Here is a 20,426-nt window from a genome sequence, read left to right as displayed (position 1 = left end):
ATAGTTTGTATCAAATAATCAAGCTGAGGTCAATGCATGCAATATGGTGTACAAAAATGACCACGTGAATATGGCAGAGAGTGATACTGCCACACTTAATATATAGCATGTAGATACAGACAAGTAGATGTTCACCATAAAAAAAAACATAATTTTATCTGTTCAACATTTCTGCTAGAAAATAGGTCCAAATAAGGTATGCTGACTAGAAAATAGGTTGAGAAGGAACCTCCTCCTTGAAGAGCTAGCATATATGAAAATAATGACAGCTCACTAGCAGTTTTACATTAAATGAATAAAAATTTCACTTATCTTTCTATGGGAAAAAAAAGAAATCATGCTGCAAGTAGGACATCAGATCAGGCCAGATGTTTATGGGACTGACACTGCGTCACACAAATACTGGCCCAGATCCAAAGAGACAATTAGGACATCATGATCCTAGCAAGACACTATTCCTAAACTTCAAACCAATTTACTTGAATTTATTACATAGTTAACTTACAGCCTATGCTGGAGGTATTCTGAAATAACTAAAGTCTCTAAAAGCACACTGCATTATACTTAACATGTAATACTTTGAAAGTACTGCATTGCATCCCATGAAATAAATTATTTATGTTTAAGTAAAAAATTATATAACCTCAAATGGTTAAACCAGCACAGCTACCAGGAGCAGAAGACAGTCTATAAATGGAAAAAGTAGCTCTAAGTCTGATACTGTCCTTAAACTACCACATTTTAAAGAATGGCATCCCAAAATACACACCTTGCAGTATTCTACAACCTACAGTATCTGAGCTGATTAAGCACTGACATCAGCAGAGAAGCTTCTGCTCTCTAAAAGCATTGTTCACCACAGCAAAGTGCAGAGGAGAAGCAATTATTTTATAATCCTATTGTGACACTATACTTTTTCCTTTATCTTCAAGGAAATCTATATTAAAAAAACAATGTTGTATTTTGACATACATTCTAAAGCAAATTTTCATAGATAAAATCCCATAAATCTTACTACCATATTCATGATTTTAAGAACTATTAGCCAGAGATAATATACTTACAGGATTTATACAGTTAACTTCAGGTATGTAAATATAGTCCTTGTGTAAAAATAAGTGCTGCTTCTTTCACTCTTTTCCACCGTGCGCACACACACACACCCCAAAAAAAAAAGGCAAAAAGACAAAGAAAAGCATAAATAGAAAAGTGATTCTGTTTTATTTCTCAATATCCATGAGGTTTCATTAATGAGTTATCAAGCAAAAAGAATAAAAGTTTCCATGCCAGCAGCTGGCAACAGAGGCACTCTCCATAGCCGAATTCAAAAGAAATGTCAGTGAGAGTGGCAGCAGCTACAGTCAATGCTGGAAGCTGATGCCTCTGCAGGAAGAGGATGCTGGGAGATTCTACCAATCTGTGCTGCAGCCTAATTCTAATCCATCACTCCTAACTGCAACAGGAAAACGGAGACATGAGGAATGCAAAGTAATTTATATTTAAAGACAAAAAAGGAGTCACCTTTGTATTTCCTGAATTAAAAAAAAAAAAAAACAAAACAAAAAAACGAAGTCAGAAAAGGAAAAGTATGCTAATGAAACTGCAGTAAAGTATATTAAAGCAACTGGAGGAAAACTAGATCAAATATATGAGAGTTCATAGCAAGGAACACTGAAGAAAAATAACTAGCTCATGCTTGATTTTCTTTATTTGACAGCACTCAAACATCCCTTTTTTTTAATTAACCCTTCAACGTTCTTTCTCCTAGAAATCCAAATTTTTAGCTAGAGTTCTATGACCAAAACAAATCATTAACACAGAGAGCTGTTAAAAAACAATTCTCTTCATGAATATCAGCTGCAACAGGAGAAAGCAGGAATCAAAAGCAAAACAGCTATAACACAGATAGTTTTATCCTCCTTGGTCTAATCCCTCTAGATGAGATATGATGAAAGCTCAGTAAATGGGAGCTAAGCAGCAGAAAATTAAACTACGTCCTCCACTATTACCTTCAAAAGGTATTCTTTAAAGCTGTACCAACTGAACTAATAGTACCTAATTCTAGCTATGCTTACTGTTATGAACTGAGATTTACTCACAAAAAATAGCCCAAACAAATCTTCTAAAGCAAAATGCAGGAAACCATAGGTTTGCATTTACTTATTTCAGGTGCATGCAAAATAGGTATCAGCAGTAATACTTCAAACCAATTTCTTTAAACATTTTACTTTTGTTAAAACATTCTTATTTGTAACATACTGGGAAAGAATTGCACAGTATTTTCAAGAACGCCTGTGGGAACCAAGGACTATGATCAGGTGAAAAAGGTTTCATAAATTTTGTAAATCTTTCAAAGAGATGAGATTGACACCTGCAATTGAAGGACAACAGCATCTTTAAAATCAGGACATCCTACCTTTCCCATAAAACCTGACTCAGCAGTGTTAAAGACCAAGGAGTTCAGAAATACATATCCAAGTTCTCCACCATGTCATTTGAAGTAGTGCTTATGCATATTGTCAGTTAATATACTGACAATATTAGGGGCAGGGAAAGTAAAAGTGCCAGGACTTCTGTGACCTTTTCTACACATGAAGAATAGACAAGTTTCGGTCGAGGTTGCCCAGTCACAAAGAAGTCAACACAATTTCCCCACAAAACATACAGTGTTCTGTTTTTAACACAGCATAAGTTTCAGACAGTCCACATTTGATGGCTCAGAAACTACTTTCTAGAAAAAGTTGAGTGAGTCAGGAGAACATTTGCACAAAGCTGACAAAAACAAACTTTCTGTCTGCAAATATCAGCCCATGCTCAAACGTTTTCCCCTGGACTGACTTAAAGGAAAATCAACTAATACACATACACTAAACCTTTCACACAGATTGATTCCCAAAACATTCTGTGACAGCATTTAATCATTCGGGAAGGAAAGGAGGAGGTGGACATGACATAACCAAATCAAACAACCAAAGCAACACTATTAAAAACCAGGAATTTTTTTTGCTTGATATCTTAAAATAAACAAACAGGCAAATCTGTGTTTCAGTCTGTTTTCCTTAAAAGCAATCCTACTTATTAACAAATTCTGACCGATTTATTCTTTTTCTTCATTGATGAGTTAAAACCCATCTTTCCATTTTCTTATCTAAAGCACTTACATCTTAATGGTCAAAAGTCTACATCACTTTCCAAGTCTCAGCAGTTATTCAGAGAAGGCAATTCCTGAGCTGCAGGGCTACTAACAGTGCTATGCAGTCTTTATTAAAGTAAAGAACAATCATTACTTTCCTGAAAGACCTTTAAAGAAAGAAAACACAGATATGAAAACATATTCCAGCATAATATCAAGATTCCAACACAACACTTAAACTCCAGAATTCTCCAGAAAGTCTCACTCTAAAAATTTTGTGAATTTAAAGCCACAGCATTAATTGATTTGTAATGAAAGAAAAAGCCACAGAACAGCAAAGAAATATTTACGCTCAATTAAGAGAGATTTCTTTTGGTGAACATGGGAAAACAGAAAAACATGCTGTGGTATCTTTTTATGCACCAGCTTTTCAGCAAAGGCTTGCAAAAGAATAACAGGGTGTGGAAAACATGCAGAGTTTTGGGCAATTCTGTGTACAATGTCTCTGAAATGGTATTTTTATCTTTGGGTTTTTCCTCTCCTCACTTTCTAAGGAGCTACGAACACAAGTGGAAACACAGATTTCCAAGTGAACAGAAGATCCCAATACAAACAATAGCACAATGTGGCCTGAAGTCTACTACTGAAATACAAGCACAAAGAAATATTACGGCACAGGCAAAAGGTGTAGTGGGAATAAACAGGTATTTACACATGAAAATGTGTAACCATGAAAATGCGTAACCAATGGAAACCTCTCCAAATTTAAAAATCTATAATCTTAGAACTGTTTGGGGTGGGGAAAGATTAGAGAGGTAAGGCTGCTGTATCATTACTACTCTTTCATATCTTGAAATTCACAATAAAAAGTAGCTAGTGTGTATTTATATATAAAAATATAAATACTTTTATATTTATGCAGAAAATATTATCTTCTAGACACAAAAACTGCCTTTACTGGAACTTTTTTCCACTAACCTTGAGGGTCAAACATAAGAGAATAAAAATTTGATCATTTAAATTGTCACAGCTGCTTCTCGCCATCTAAAGACAATGCCAAAAAGTGAGTTTAAAGTTATGAAGACAGGAACTGTTCCTAAAAGTTGTTGGCTCCCTGAATTTAAACTTGAATTTAGAGCAATTTCCTTAACTGTTGAATTTCATTCACTGACAAAACACTCACATGTGCAGGTGTAACTGAAATCTTAACTACACATCTAAGATTACAAGGATAACCTGCTCTAACTTCCTTAAACACTTCTGGCCCTTAATCTATCACCCCAGTAATACCACACAGAGCTGCTTTGGCAGGATCAAGGATTAACAGTACACAGCTTCGGGTAGGCAAAGAAAATGCAAAAGAGAATCAATGAACTATGTCTCTTTTTGCTGAAATTTATAAAGATGAAAAATCCAAGGAGTTCCATTCTTGATCAAAAATCGTCTGTCTGCTTTGCTTATCAAAAAGCTCCCACTTTTCCAATACTTATGTTTTAAACATATTTAAATGAGATCTCACTATCTTTCCACTGATGACATAACACAGGGTCTGGTGTCTGAAATTTCTATAAAAATAGCACAACATGAAGACTTCCTCTGCACATGAGCTGCTTGAACTGTCAGGCAGAAGAAACTGTGTTTCTTCCCAAGGACTATGACAGTGCATCTTCATACTCACACAGCTATCAAAATACAGTTGCTCTAAATGCTGCTATTCATTTACATAAGCCTCTGATATTGGGTTAGTAAATAAAGGCACTGTCTTTTCCTTCATCTCAAAGACAAAGACTGCATGGCAATCTAAGAAAGATTGCATGGACAAACATAACTTGATGGCTACTTATTCCTTTTACATACAGATGACATTTAAAGGAACAGTAAGTAAAATGAGATGGACAAAAATACCAACAGAATTAATATTTCATATATGTTCTAAACAAATTGAGAACTTCAGAGGATAAAATAGATACAGAAATTAAAACAGCAGTGGCAAGGTCAGTACATGCTAAGCATACTACAGTGATGGTTAAAAACTGTTGAGAACTCAACCCGCTTTCAATCTAGTTGCAAAGCCAAAGACAATATAATTTAGAAAATAACACTTTGGCAACAGAAAACATTAATATCTGCAATCTACAAAGATCTTTTCAGAATTATTTGAGTAAAACTTAAGGTAGCAGAAATATTTTGAAAAAAAAAATCAAAGAAGTAGAGAATTATCTTGTTTAGTAAGACTGAAATTGAAGTTGCAGTTCTTCCACAGTAAGATTTAGGTATTGATGAGGCATTTTTAGCAAGCATTAAATAAAAGAATAAACCACACACAAATCTGTTCCATCTATGTATATCTATGTTTTTATACCTGTAGATGCTTGGCAGGCACTAGGCAACTTAGTCAAATGTATCTACCCAGCCCAAAACTTAGAAGCAGACACTTCAGTGCAAAAATGGTAAAAAGCAGCCTACCACCACAAAACTTCTTGTCAGAGACCTCACTTTCCACAACAGAAATCACAGTTGTCTCTAGTTACTCAGTTCCTTTTAAAAACAGAATACACCAATCAAACTCGCTCTGAGTTAACACAAACAGTTAATGGTGAATTTACTTTGACATATATTCCATCTATTATCTTTAGAAGGTTGAGGATGGTCTATCAAGTGTTACTGTCAAACCAGTACTTTGAAAACTCAGTTACTTTTGTTGGCAAAGAAGATACTAAATGCTAGTGCTTGCTTTAAGTAAAATAGCAGAGTGACCTACTGTAATAGTCTTTCTTCACCTTCAGTACCAGTGAACAAAATTTACAGTAAATAACTCTGTTTAAAGGTTTCTTCATGTTTCTACAAAGCAAGTATTTTGTGACCACATGTTTTGAAGTTGTTGTTTATATCTACAATAGCTACCATGAGTAGAAGATGACAAAAGAGTCTAGACAGATAATCTAATATGTTTAAACCACTGGAGCAAAGACTGATTTCCTCCTGGGCCTGTCCTCAGACATGACAGCCAGCACATGAGATTTAAGAAAGGACTTTACCATATTAAGGTAACTTACTGCCCTTTCAACATTTAACCTGCACAATCTGATATCTATTGGTAAGCAGCAATATTTAAAGAATAAAGCCAGCTGAAGTCAAGTTGGATTACCAAAACTATTCACTAGCATCTACTGGTGCAAATACAGAGCTGTGTTACTCTATACATATTTTACACTAAGAACTGCAGAGTGGTGTGTGAAATACTATGAAGATCTGGTTGTTAAACATTCTTTCCTAAACCACCATGATGTTCTGACAGAATCTGAACCAAAACTGATCTCAAAAGTAAATGTGAGCTTTTGTTGACCCACTCCCTATAAAAAAGGTCCATTTTAGGTAAATTCAATAGGATATAACTTACTGCAACAAAGCACTCAAATCAATGCCAGGCATCTCACCACAGAGCTATAACAATGCCACCTTCCAATCCAAAATAAGGGAGAATGAAACACTGACACAGAAAAATTATGAAAGTGAGTATTAACAACAGCAAAATAAAAAAAAAAAACCAGACACAGCTTCCCAGAAGCTTAAACCTTGAGCCATTCATTGCTTCAATATAGTAATGAAAAAATTCAATTAATTCTCTGTTCATAGATAAAGTCAGGAAAAAACAGTATGGCATTAGATTTACAAAAGGCTTTCCCTCAGGCAAACTACTAGCATCATTTGAAAACTACAATCAAAACATCTTAAGAAAGATGAGACGGAAGACTTTCATAAAACATTCCAAGATTTTTTTTCAGTTCCTTAGGCACACGTTTTTAAATAGCCATATCTCTGAAAGAATTTGAGAAAGGGGAGTCTAATTCAGTGAACAATCCTGCCCAGATACAAAAGAATATACACATTCGCTATGTTCAATGTCATGTTAAGTAACAACAAAATTTTTTGTCCCATTAATATTCTCTCTATCATCTTCCATTGACTCTTCTATACAATGCTTATTGCAGATGGAAGCAATGCCAGCCAGAATAAACTGACATCCTAACTTCTGTTATGAAAAGTGTACCTGTAAAACAGCTATGAACACAGAAGAGACATTCAGGAAGAACAAATCAAAGCTCTGCATGCCAAAAATAAACAACCATGCCCAGCTCAGACATCAACAGAAAACAACAAAATCACTTTGTCATAGAACAAATGAATATTGGATAAATATTCTCATGCAGTATTTCAAAGTTACACTCATCCCTGTCCCAGGGAAAAACAGCAGCTGAAGAGATAAGTTACCCAACCACAGACAAACTGCAAGGCAGACAAGGAAGAATAAGCAATCTTTAACATGAAGAATTCTCAACTTGAACATATCAAGTTCTTGTTTCCTTCTGACTGTCAAGAAACAAAGTTTAATTTTTCTCAGTTCAAAACATCAGACATTAGTATTCTAGATAAGATACAAACAGAGGGTATGGCAATCTGTAAAATACAATTTGCCAAGACCATGGATGTTTTGACCATAAAGTTCAGTCCAAACCTACTGTTGAGTCTAGAAGTGTTTTAGCAATCTGAGAATATCAGAAGTACCTGTCCTCATGTGTTTCATGGCATAAAAATGCAATAAAATCCTGGAGAAAAACTAAAACCACTTAAAAACAGCATAATGTGTTTTCATCATAGTCAGTTTAAGTTAGGTGTTACTCTGGCATGAGATCATACACCAGAGAAGTGACTATCTCACTTCATTAGGGAAAAACATCTGTGTAGTAGTATATTAAAAGACAGAGAAACTGCCATTTGAAAATCTTCCTAGATGGTCTTGCATAGCATGTGATTTTCCCAATAATGTTAAGTAACTATATTTTTTCACCACGCAAAAATGTCTAGAGCTGTCAGTATGTAAATCAGTTACTAGATTTCCTGGTTTAATTCCTTACAATTTTCCCATTTGTTGACAAATACTTCATCACATATATCAACCTAATCATACTTCTATTTCTCAACTCTTGAGGACTTTAAATGTTCTGAAAAATGTGAATGTAGTAAGTGCATATAAAATTATGTTTCCCTGGAATGGTGTGCACACAGTATTCTATTTTTGTATAGAGAGTTTCAACAAACACACATTTTTAAAAATTCTACTTACACAGGGATGTTTTCATAGGCATCTTCAAAGTTTTCCTGCAGAAGAAAAAAAGAAGTTTCAATCTAATGTGTATATGTTTTGTAACACAGCAGAAATTTACCATTACCAGATAGCACTTACTTCTGTAACAGACAGTAATCATAGGGACAGTCACAGTCTACTGACTGTTTGCTAAGCTTTCACTGCAAATTATTACACAGAGAGATTTCCTATGGACCTACTACATCAGACTACAGCTGAATTAAACTAAAATCTTTTCCTTTTTAGATTCTAGGCTTCCACCATGTAAATCACCGAAGACAATGCAGGCTTATGCCTCAGGAGTCTATGCAGCACATGTGGCATATTCAGGATGCATTAGCTGAACAGTATAAACTACACTAGAAACAAAAGCTGCATATACCTGATATGCAGGTTGGCCAGAGTACATACAAGAGGTCTGGAATGCAGCATGCACATACAGCCAGCTTCCACATTAAAAGCTGTTATGTGAACAGCTTAGTCCAGAAATCTAGAAGTTGTTTCTTTCCACCTGGATTCAAAGGTCTTTCAACCTAGGTTCAAATTTCAAATTGAAATAAAGGAAGAAATGCACAAATGTGAAAATGAGCAGAACAGCTTAGCTCAAAGATCATTTACTTCTGTATCCAGTTTCCAAAATTGGGCTTTAGAAGTGTGTAGCAGGGACGAATGGGCTGCAGCACTCCCTCACACTCAAATTCACACTTTCCAGCCTCTGGCAACTCCAGGTATTCAAGGCCTAAATACAGTCTGACCCTCTTGTGATTTTCAATAGATCTCTGTTCCAAATACCAGTTTCCCCAATCCCACGTAGACTTGGTTTTATTCATGAATCATAACATTAGTAACGAATTCCATGAGCCTGACACCCGTTTTGTGCAAAATAAGAATTTATACTTGAACCTGGCTCCAGCTACCTTGGATTCTTTACTGTTTTTGAATAAATAAAACTAGGAATTGTTAAACTATTTGTCCTTACTCTTTCCTTGACACTTAAATTTTGAAAACTTTTGTTACATCATCCAACTCATCCCTCTTCTGAGCCAAAGACTGCTACTTTGCTCAGTCACTCTTCAATCAAAAACTACTTCCTACCTGTAGCTGTTCATTCTGCTCTTCCCTTAAGAAAAACTGGAAGCATGATGGAACAGATTTTTAATATATTCTAGGAAGATACCTAGAGGAGACTAACCTCCATTTCTATACAACCTTTTTCAGTTAGCTGTAGAGAGTCTCTCTAAGATCTCTCTGGAGCCTTCTTTTCTCCAGGCTAAACACCCTCAGCTCCCTCCCTTTAAGATCCCTCAGCTCACAGGATTTATGCTCCAGACCTTTCACCAGTTCCATGTCCTTCTTTATACATGCCACAGCACTTCACTGTCTGTCTTGGAATGAGGGGACTAAAGCAGAACACAGAATTTCAAGAGTGGCCTCACCAGAGCCAAGTATAGGGAGAACTTAAAAAAACTCAGAAAAAGCCAATTAAATGATCCTCCTGATCTGTGGAGAACCCAAGTTTCAAAAAGCTGAACAGAAACCAACAGGAACATCATGAACAGAAATTCTGTTATCCCTGTCTCACCCCAGACCCTGATAGAAGTCACCAGTCTTCTAATAAACTCCTTCACCAAATACTAGTTGCCTCCTTTAGACATTTCTGGAGTCAAAAGAAGAAACTCAGCAGAATAAACAATAAAACACACTTATAGCTTTTTGAGCACAATTCCATTTCTCCTAGGAGAACAAACGTGAAAAGCAAAAGTCAATATACTTTTAACTGTCAAGTACTTAATAAAGAATAGTAATGACTGGAAATTCACATGAAAAAAATCTCTGTGATGTAAGCCTTTTGCAGGCTCTTTCAAACCTTCATACAAGGGCAGCACCTACATACAGGAAGAAACAGAGAGAAAATTTGCATTCTGTCTTGCTAAATGCCTCCTTTGCCTAGTGGCTTCTGAGTTTTGATTCCTGCCATTCACACTGTTCAAATGGCTGTCCAAACATTTAAAAGGATGAAGTACAACCTTAGTGTTTTTCCCCAAACACCAAGGCATAGGGAACAATCACAGACTTTCAAGAGACTCCTCAAAGGTGCTAAAAACAACATCACTAAAGGCAGCTTCTATGTTAAAAAAAAAAAAGAAACAGCAGAACAACAAAATACCAAAACCACAATCCATAGGTTTTTTCTGAAGTTTCCCATGTCTTCCTATTCCCACTGCATGCAAAATGGTTATTAGAAAGTACTCAAATTGATATCTTGGTCCCATTTCCACAGACTTACACAATTTTGCAGTTGACTCTACAGACTCTCAGAAAACAGCTGGGAGCAGTGGAAGAGAAGCCCAGCCATTTTCTACTCCATTTCATGCCCATTACAATCAAAAAGTGACATCATCCTAAGGTGTAAAGAAAAGGACTGAAACAGAGGTAACCAGAATAACTCCTCGCTTATCAAATTCTAGGAGTGATCCCATTCCTACCACAAAACAAATGATTTAATAAGTACTCAGAACATATTCACTTTTTCCCCAGTAGTCTGTTAAAATCTACTTGTAAATTAAGTCCGTTCAACAAAAAAATTGAGTGAAGTGTTACATAAAATACACCGCATCTTAAAGGCCTAAGGCTGTATTTAACAAATGTGTACATGTACGCATATGTCAACACAAAAACTCTAGTGATTGATAAAGTTTGTCTACTCTTCAGAGTACAGAAGGAGACCAAAAACATGGACAGACACATTCTTGTGCCTTCAATTAAAGCCTGGTAAAGTTTCTATTTTCAAGTGCTCATTGCAGCACTGCAAGTTGCACCTGACACAGCTGAGAAGCCCCAAAAGTTTCCAGAGTTGCTTGTTCATTTTAGTCTACAGCAAAGCAGGCTATTTAATGCAAGGGATGTGTTTTTACTTAGCACAAACAAAGGCCACTTTCAGGCATTGGCCACGGCGTTCCTTCAAGACTGAATGTGACCTCCACACTTAAGCATAGAACACCATTTCCATGGCTGAAGAGACTGAGGTGGATACAATCCTTCAATCATTTCCTTCACCTCATCCAGGTTTGTCTGGCAGCAGGTCCCAAAGTTCCTACTCTAGTATGTCCTTGTTATAATGGTGTCCTGTCCACAGGACAAACATACAGCAGAAATATCCAGAAAATATGAACTGTGGTTAAATCCTCAAAAAGGACAACAAAGCCTTTTTTCAGACATTCTACTCAGAAAAAGAAATACATGAGCACGTAAACTAGCACCAAGAGAAACAGTCTGACAACTATCTTGCTTAATACAATGCTGGTTAATGCTGCAATCCATAGATTTTTCGTGCACTTTTTCTAGAGTATACATCCATCCAAGAATTTAAAACACAAATATATGCAAAACTGCCACTAGATGGCATGACTCAGACTCCGCAGATACCTGAAAATCATTAGCACAAGATTTAGCAAAATAAAGCTGTATCAAAATCATGTTTCTTGAATTGTACAGTCTTTTGGTTTTTTTTTTGTTTGATAATTGCATTATTTCTTTAAATCTTTATGATGCATCCTTTTCAAGATGCAAGCAGGCTTAAAAACAATTAAGTGTACATAACTCAGAGATACTAACATGTTTTATGAAGAAAACAGAAACATAAATGGACACAGTGTACTAATGGAGAAAAAGGGGAGAGTTCCTGCACTCTAGCAATGACAGCAGAAACCACTCACAGCAGACACTTCACTCTCAAGCTTTACAAAAGTACCACGTAAGGAAGGTTCTTCAACTAATATAAGAACATCTACCCACACTTTTGCTCTAATGCACTGGAAGAAAGGAGAAATAACTTCTTGCCTTGCTCATTAGAGATCCTAGCATCAAATGTGAACCCTACTTTCTTCCACATTCATCATAAATCAACTCTAAGGAAATTTCAGAATACATCCTGTGACTCCTAAACTGCTGTTTTAAGTTCACTAAATGTTTTATCAAGCTAAGCATTTAAACACTGCTCTTTTCCAAGCGAAGCAGGCCAATCTGATCAACCTAAACTATTCCTTTAAAATTCAGATTTATGATAAGATATGACTACCAAGTAGGGTATGAAGCATCTAGGTTCTCCTCGCTGAAAACAAAATTACTTCAAAAAACTAAATCCAATAGAATCTAGATACAGCAGCCACAATTTGGAGTCCAACTGACTGGGCAAAGGAAACAAAGCTCCACTAAAGGCGTTATCTCAAAAATATAAACATACCATGAATAAGGTCCTTAATGATTCAACAGATAAATGAGATCACAAAATAATAATGAATTCCTACCCAGCATTTAATACAGTTGCTCTACCACATTACTTGTCCTTTATTTTGTCAGTATTAAATAAAGAATAGTTTTAAAATTACTTGAAAAACCAAGTAATTTTATCTGTAATACCCTCCTTGGGAAACCCACATATTAAGATATTGCAAAGCATGGGAATCTATGAAGACAGTTGCGTATTTAGCAAGCACCTGCTCTTCAAGATGCTTTTGTCAAAACTTCTGTTCAAGTATGCATACATCTAACTACTTTTTTACTCTTTTGTCTTTTGTAATTCAGTCTCACACCATCTTTCTTCTCAAAAAAGACATCAAAGCTAGGTGAAAGTGATGCACAGGAAACCCAGTCTCTGGCCTCAGACATGCAGCCCTACATACTCACTGCCTGCAGCTACCCATGGAAAGCTCTGTTACCAACCAGTTTGGAAGTCAGTCACTGAATTCGATGTGAAGAGAAAAAGGTTTCACTGAGAAGTCTAAATTTTCTCAACCGAAAAGAAAGGATAACACACCTTTCACTGTGTTCACATTAAAATTATCATTCTGTGTGTGGATTCATCCCACAGGACTTAAGACATTTTAAATAAAACTTGGCTGACAAGCTAATAAGCAGCTTTCTAAAATTACAGGAGAGGCTTCCTATTGACCCTGGTGAAAAGTTGGCAGACTCAGCCGAAACAGCACTAGCATATACATTGCATGTGGGAGTATGCATTAAACCTCTTTTCCCTCGGTAATACTGAACACAGGAAAAACATGCAACCATGGGAAGACAATGGGTGAGATATAAGAGGAAACTGACCTACAATGCTTATACTATGAACAGAGACTACAGAAGACCTTCTATATGGTCTTCATTTTGTTATAGATGAGTAATGTTATAGTTGGCTCTCACAATGAAGAGATAGATATTATGTGGATGTTAAAATGTATAGTGATGTAATTGTAATATGTCCTCCCATAGTCCTCTCTCTTTTCAAAACCTTTGAAAATTTTAAAAGTGAGGGTCATTTCTCAAAATTTCAACAAGGAAACCAGTTTCCAAACAGCTTCTCTAAGCCAGCAGTCACCACACACTCTGATTATCAAATGGAATAGAATATAAATATGTACACTTTTTTCCCCTCCTTTTTTGTTATGAAATTTTGTGAGTGTTTTTTTCTCCTTAGCCTTAGCCAGGACTACATTAAAAATTATTCAAAGAAACTGGTAGCTAAGAATTTTACAGGTCCACAGAAGTGATAACTTAAAATCACTGCGCATTTAAAGTTTTCAAACATTATAGCAATGTGAAAGCTCCTTAGAATATTACTCCAGAGTACCAAACAACAGCATGCTATCTTTCCACTCAGCTGACTTGACTGAACTGAGAACTGCTATTAAAGCTGGAAAATAACAAAGAACAACAACACGACTGACAAAACTCCCAGTCAAGAAGACCCTTGCTCAGGTGAAGACCCATCTCTGTGATTATGTAACTTGTATGGAAATCACTAACTAAAGAGAGGGGCTGTACTTGGGAGGTTGCTAACACTGAACTCTGTGTCTAAATAATGGAACGGGAAGCCTGGAAGGGCATGCTTGACTTGTGGAATGCCACTGAACACCCAAGCTTGTGCAACTCTGAAATAAATAAATAATCAATGTCTCTCTTGTGGAATTATTAGCTTGTTGCACATCAGTTGACAAATCTGATTTTTTTGGACAACAGTCAAAGGCATCAAATATCAGAAATCAGTACTTCACAAAAAAGGATGGAGGTGAACAACAGAGCAACTCATCAGTCTTAAATTACAAAAATTTAGCTCGTAAGACAGCTCAGTCCAAAATAAATAGTCAGCCATGAAAATTGGGTTTGATTCATCTGCAATTAAGAGAAGTAGGGTAACAAAGCTACACACATCTACAAACTGCAGACAGTACATGCATGAACTACAAAAAGAAAAGTAGTTCTGAGAACCTGACTTATGAAACATAAGCTGTTAAAATATGCAGGAAAGGTGTCCATAAAAATCGAATGGCAGTGGAGAGAATAACTGTTGCTTAAATGGGCAGTTGCATGAGAAAACCCAATTCAGAACTGCGTATTTTCCCATACGTTAGGAAACAAAATACCCAGCATTACAGCAGGACCCAAAAGCTAATCTGTCACACATCTTCAGCTAATTTATAAAGTAGTGATGTAAAGAATAAGTACTTTGATGAGACAAATTTAGGTTTCATCTCAGAAATTTAAGATGCATTTCATTTCCTAATATTTCTGTAGAACTGACAATACTCTGCATTATAAAGGGCTTAAAAATCCTAATTTTTAGCTACTGCTTCATTAAACTTCATAGCAATTTCTTACAGAAAAGAGCAGTCTACTCTACAAACCAGAAGAAAATAAAATGGAAGTTAAACTCCATCTTTATGTTTTCAGGCAAAAAGACCCCCAAATACAGGAGAAAATCATCATTTTAATGCTGTCTTGGCAGAGAAACAACTTGGGAGAGCAGATGAAGGGAAAGATATCTCCAACTCTTCATCTCTGTCACCTACACATGCTTTATTTGACACTTTGACACCAGATCCTGGTATTAACAATTAATAGTCTAGGAAGAGAAACAAATGAATAACACTCAGTTCAAAGGGGAAGGAGATGATGAAGCTGTTACAAAACAGGAAAATTATTTCCCTTTGCCAGAGACAGAAATAGCCTTGAGGCAGCAAGAATGGAATGAAAATGCACAAGTTCTGCTCTACACAGCACAACAAATTTTCATATGAAAAGTAAAAAGTGAAATTAATTTCTCTAAAAGAAAAAATGCACATATTTTTATGGTTACATATTATTTCAGATTTACTGGTTTGAACTATAAACATAACTCATCTGCTTTTTAAAAACTCTCAATATTATTTGCCTAAAATAAGAGCTTCTTTCCAGAGAGCTGAGTGGACAGACAAAGGTGGTTGTTTTGGAGAAGCTGTGTTTTCCACTGCAGATGAAGAGCTTCAGTAGTCAGAAGCCAAAGATCAGACTTGGTAATTCAGACTTACTTATTCACTCTCATCTAAATAGAACATGCCTCATTCAAGGGAGGGAGTCATGCTTTAACAAAAAAAAAACAAACTAAAACCAAACCATAAAAACAAAACGAGACCAAATATTACAATGCCAGAAACATACCCACATACCAAGAAGAAATGAGGAACTGCTAAGGTAAAACTCACTTTTGCTAGAAGTTAGGCTAACTAAAGAGCTGACAAACAATTAGAAATTAAAACAAATTTTGGTGTCACTTAGCTCAAAAATTAGATATCAGTAACCACAATAAAGGTTTCTCCATTACAGTCTGGAAAGCAGTGGCCTTTTGGTGCTGCTGGTCACCCAGAAATTTCCAGAAGAAACAAGAAAATTGAGTCTTAAAAAAAAATCTACCCTCCATGCTTTACACTGAACAGACATTTGCAATGGAAACAATTGTTATAATTAGGAACAGCTAATCAACATGTTACAGAAAGTGGACAGTTCCTACTCTGCCTTCAGCTGCATGCAGCCAGATGATTCTTAGACAGCCATACTGTATAAACAAGGGCAGGACCAACAACAAACCTCAACCAAAGGAATCGCAGTCAGACATGCTAGTCAGGCTGGCTGCATACCAGAGGCAGCCCCAAGATGAAGGTTTTTCTGAACCTGCTTGTAAAGATGGGGAACCAGGCAGTCACATTTTAATAAACTTGTATCACTCTCATCTGCTGTGAACAACTGGATGAGCTTCTACTGTTTTAAACAGTTTAAAAGCGTTCCCTTATGACTGAAAAGTGGAAATCAGCAGATTCAGTTACACACTCACCAAGTAAAGCATTATAACTACTTTATTTTAATTGACATACAAATGGCTGCTGTCAACAGTTATCCATGATCAGATTCATATCCAACATGCTGTACAAGAAAGTAGAACAGAGTTTCAGGTAAAAGTTGGCTAATCACCAAGACAACTTTACTTACTGTTTACAGTGGCACCTTCTTGCTATTCAACCTGCAATTGTTTCTACAAAGGAAGCACTTTGAAGAGCATAGAACTTCACTGCTGCAATAAAGCTTTGATCTTCCTAGCTGATCACCATTTCTGTCTGTCTCACACAAACCTCCTCGGGCACCCCCAAGACCAAAGGAGTGTCATGTAGCTTCTGTTTGAAAGAGGTACCAGAAAAAAACAAACAAAACACACAAACCACATACTCAATCAGGAGTTCAACATTCGATACATTTGCACCGAAGTACAGTCCTCATAGAAAATCTCTACAAATATTGCATATGATTCTATTCTTGGTCAACTTCATTACACAAAACTGATTGCCAAGCAATCCTAAACTGAAAGGCAAATACAAACAACCACCTTGTCTGGATACATCTTATTTTTCCCACTGTAGGAAGAGAGATTTGAGAAGAATGCAAAGGCAACTAAGGAGCCTGAGAAGACAGAAAGCGTACACAAGCATTCTTCTCAAAACAGATACTACACAAGGGAAATCACTAAGCTTGTCCTTTCTAGACATAAGAAAGATTATTCAATCAAATAAGTCTTCTTGCAGCAGACAAGCCCTCTAAGTATTGCAAGAACTTTGTATCAAGCTCATCAGTTTTTGTAAAATCTTGTACCATCATTCAGTCATTGCACAGAAATTGCATATAACACCACTGAAATCAAAAAGAATTTTAGGATGCTATTTATTATGTTTATAAAGTTAGCAAGAGTTCTACTATATCTTTCTAGTCCTAATAATTCCAACACTATAACCAGTAAGTACTTGTTACAGCTGTGTTTTCCAGAACACTGGACACAAACATGGATGAGATACCGCTGCTGAAAGACCAATCTGATAGAGCTTTTCCTACTTTCAGCCACACAGCTTAACAATAAACTTTCACTAAACTTCTGTTGGCTTCCAAATAAGACTATTCCATCATTATTTTTCATTTGATAAAAGAGGTGGACACAAAGTAATTTCAGAGACACAAGCAGAGAGTACTTTCAGACACTAACTGAAGGTAGAGCAGCAGAAAACAGAGCAAATGTTAACTCTCTTAACATAGGTAGTCAAGGCATGAGCAACTTGAAAGTCACTAGCCATACTGCAATTTAAACCAAAAAGTTTGGTCTTTCCCAATCTGGCAAGGTTAGTATTTCCTAGCCAGTGACTTATCACCTATTCTAGTTCAGAACTGGCTCTCTCATTAAGTTTAACTTTCCATGACTCAGTAACATTCACAGAAACTTCAGCTCAGTTTAGTGAAAGGATCACTAGACAGTTTGCTGATAACAAAATGTTATCTCTTCAAGAGATAGGGTATCTGTGGATAAGAAGCCAAGATACTTTTTGCCCTCACTTGAGTCAATACAACCTACCAAATAAAATAAAAGTTATGTGAAGAGGAAAGAAAAATATGATAAGGAGATCCATTTAACAAACACCAGAAAACAGAGCTCTTCTCGGAGGTGGAGTATCGTGCTTCCTGTCTCACAAGGGTATGTCTATTTAGCAGTTTCATCTAACGTTTCCACCTTCATTCCCATACTTCAGTGTTTGTGGTGTCACTGGCGAGGCAGAATCTGACAGTTTTTACTTGCACATAGCTCACACATATCAGGATGGATCAAACACATAGTGAAAGTCAAGCTGCAATTACAATGTTCTTGACTCAACATAAGAAACAGACACTGTGAAGTCTACTTCCCACTACAGTAAAATATAGATAGCTAGAAGAAGAGCACATTGTGTTGTCCTGGACTTTACTAAGCAATTTCATACAAAGATGCTTGATACTTACCACATCCAACAGATTTCTAAAGCTACCTGGAAAAACCCTAATTATGGTTCACCATGCACTTAATATAGACTATGCAGACAAAATCAAATTACAGCTTCCCTAGAGGGCTATTTTGACGGTATTCCAGAATGCTTATACACTACAATGCAATCAACAATCCTATATTAAATCTCGTTAAAGACACACTACCTTGCCACTGGTAATATTAATACATTCCAGAGATGACCCCAAGCTGGGAAACAGAACAGGTTTACCTCATATTAAAAACAATCTCCCTGTAACTAATAAAGGCTAGCTTTGCCTGTAACTAATAAAAAAAGATGAAAGGGGGATTAAAATGAGTATCAGGTTTTAACCTTCTGTCTTCCTCAGGTTAAGTATCTGCTAGACTATACAGCTGATCACTCATTTGTAAAAAATGCGAATTGTAACAGCAGTTGCTGCATATTTAGCACCACAAGGTTCTATTTTACAGTGAAAAGCAATTTAAGTTATTTTTCTTAACTGGTTCATTTCCTTTAAAAGATCTCGCTGCAGTAGCAGTAATTCAAACAACCCTATTTTTGATTAAGAACTTCAAAGTCTCTATATCTTCTGATCCATTAGCAGTACTAACTGCAGTAACAGAAGAGACCTTTAGAAACCAACATTATCTAGAGTTAAAAGTAATACAAGATGAAAGCAGACCACAGCTTGTTCTCTCAGTGCAAGATCAGCTTCCACCTCTTCTGAAAGCTGCTTTATATATTTTTCATTAACAGAAAAGCATTGTCTAAAGGTTGTGGCAGTATAACTTCATTACCAGTATAAAATTAACTAACTATTAACTGCCTTATATGCATTCTAGGAAGTTTGTTCTTTCCACCAGAAAAAAAAGCCAGACAAACACCTAACACAGAAATGCAGCGTCACATTCAGACCAAATGTCACATTAAATTACACTAAGCAGAATCAGATCTTGACTTAACCAGCCAGTAAGCTAAAGGGCTAGTTCTTCCTGGACTACTTACAGGCAAACACAAAAAGAACACATTCTCATTTGAAGTTACAGTAATTCTTACAAGAAAATAAAACAGAAAAACCCTACAAGTAACACAAATATTTCATTAACATAAAGTAATAGTTAGCCTATTAATGTCCCCCTAAATTTTGGTAATGTGCCAAGTGTCAATGTAAGTCTACAACTTTACTACTTCTGTCATGACTGCTCCAATGTCAATTCTTCATCCAGTCCATCCCCAAGGAGAGCATGGTATTTCTTCAGGTATTGAAGGACAGCTGCAGGATCCAGAATAGAGACACCAAATGGACTACACAGGTGCACTGAAACCAGCATGTGTTTCACAGTCAGAAGTTGTAACATTTGACAGACAGTTGTAGTTCCATTCCCCAGCATGCACAGCCCCCATTACAGCTTACTGATGTCATGGGGAATTTATAGCCTTTGAAAATTCTAGCTGGCATGTAATAACAAGGAGAGGATTAATGCACATTTGTTACCAGATTTGTCACTCCTTCTACCCAAAGGGTCACTTTACCACAAAAGTAAGTTTACAGTACGTCAGCTATTCATGCACACACACTCCCTCCTCCTCCTGCTCCTGAGTACTCGTGGACAACGAGAGCACTGGTCCCTCTACAGCAAGCCTACACAGCAGCAACTGCCTCTGGCTCTCATGACTCATATCTTGCCAAAGGAAATCCTGCGCGACCACAAGATGGTTCAATCCAAAGCACTCAACCTTCCCTTGCACCCTTCTTCCTTCCACCAGCACTCAGAGACACAGAACAGAAAAAAGCCAAAAATGTTACATGAGGTGTAGAGAATTTCTTTTAAATTATGGAAAGGGAAGTATCAGACAGAAAATTTTTCTAGGCTGCCAGGAAACTACTTAAGTCATAGCTGATCTCTACCTATTGCTCGTATCCTTATCCATTTTCACTTTAGCCCATTCATTATATACTAGAAAGTTTTTATCAACTCGTGGATGCTGTTGCAAAAGTTTTTGAAATTTCACATGGATT

The 20,426-nt window shown here is 36.4% G+C and overlaps 1 protein-coding gene across 4 annotated transcripts in view; it reads right to left on the bottom strand.

Moving 5' to 3' along the window:
- Positions 1-20,426, bottom strand: part of TTC39B (tetratricopeptide repeat domain 39B) — a 76,981-nt gene that overhangs the window by 43,718 nt on the left and 12,837 nt on the right. For 3 of the 4 annotated variants that reach the window (XM_050986584.1, XM_030236915.2, XM_050986585.1), the window contains exon 2: positions 8,259-8,293. The exons of the other annotated variant lie outside the window; for it this stretch is intronic. In XM_050986584.1, the coding sequence (XP_050842541.1) occupies positions 8,259-8,293 (35 nt within the window). The remainder of the gene's footprint in view (positions 1-8,258; positions 8,294-20,426) is intronic. 4 annotated transcript variants of the gene reach the window in all.

The sequence above is a fragment of the Serinus canaria genome, chromosome Z, assembly GCF_022539315.1.
Source record: "Serinus canaria isolate serCan28SL12 chromosome Z, serCan2020, whole genome shotgun sequence".
Taxonomy (NCBI): domain Eukaryota; kingdom Metazoa; phylum Chordata; class Aves; order Passeriformes; family Fringillidae; genus Serinus; species Serinus canaria.
The sequence above is the reverse complement of the archived record's forward strand: the minus strand, read 5'-3'. Positions and strand labels throughout refer to the sequence as shown.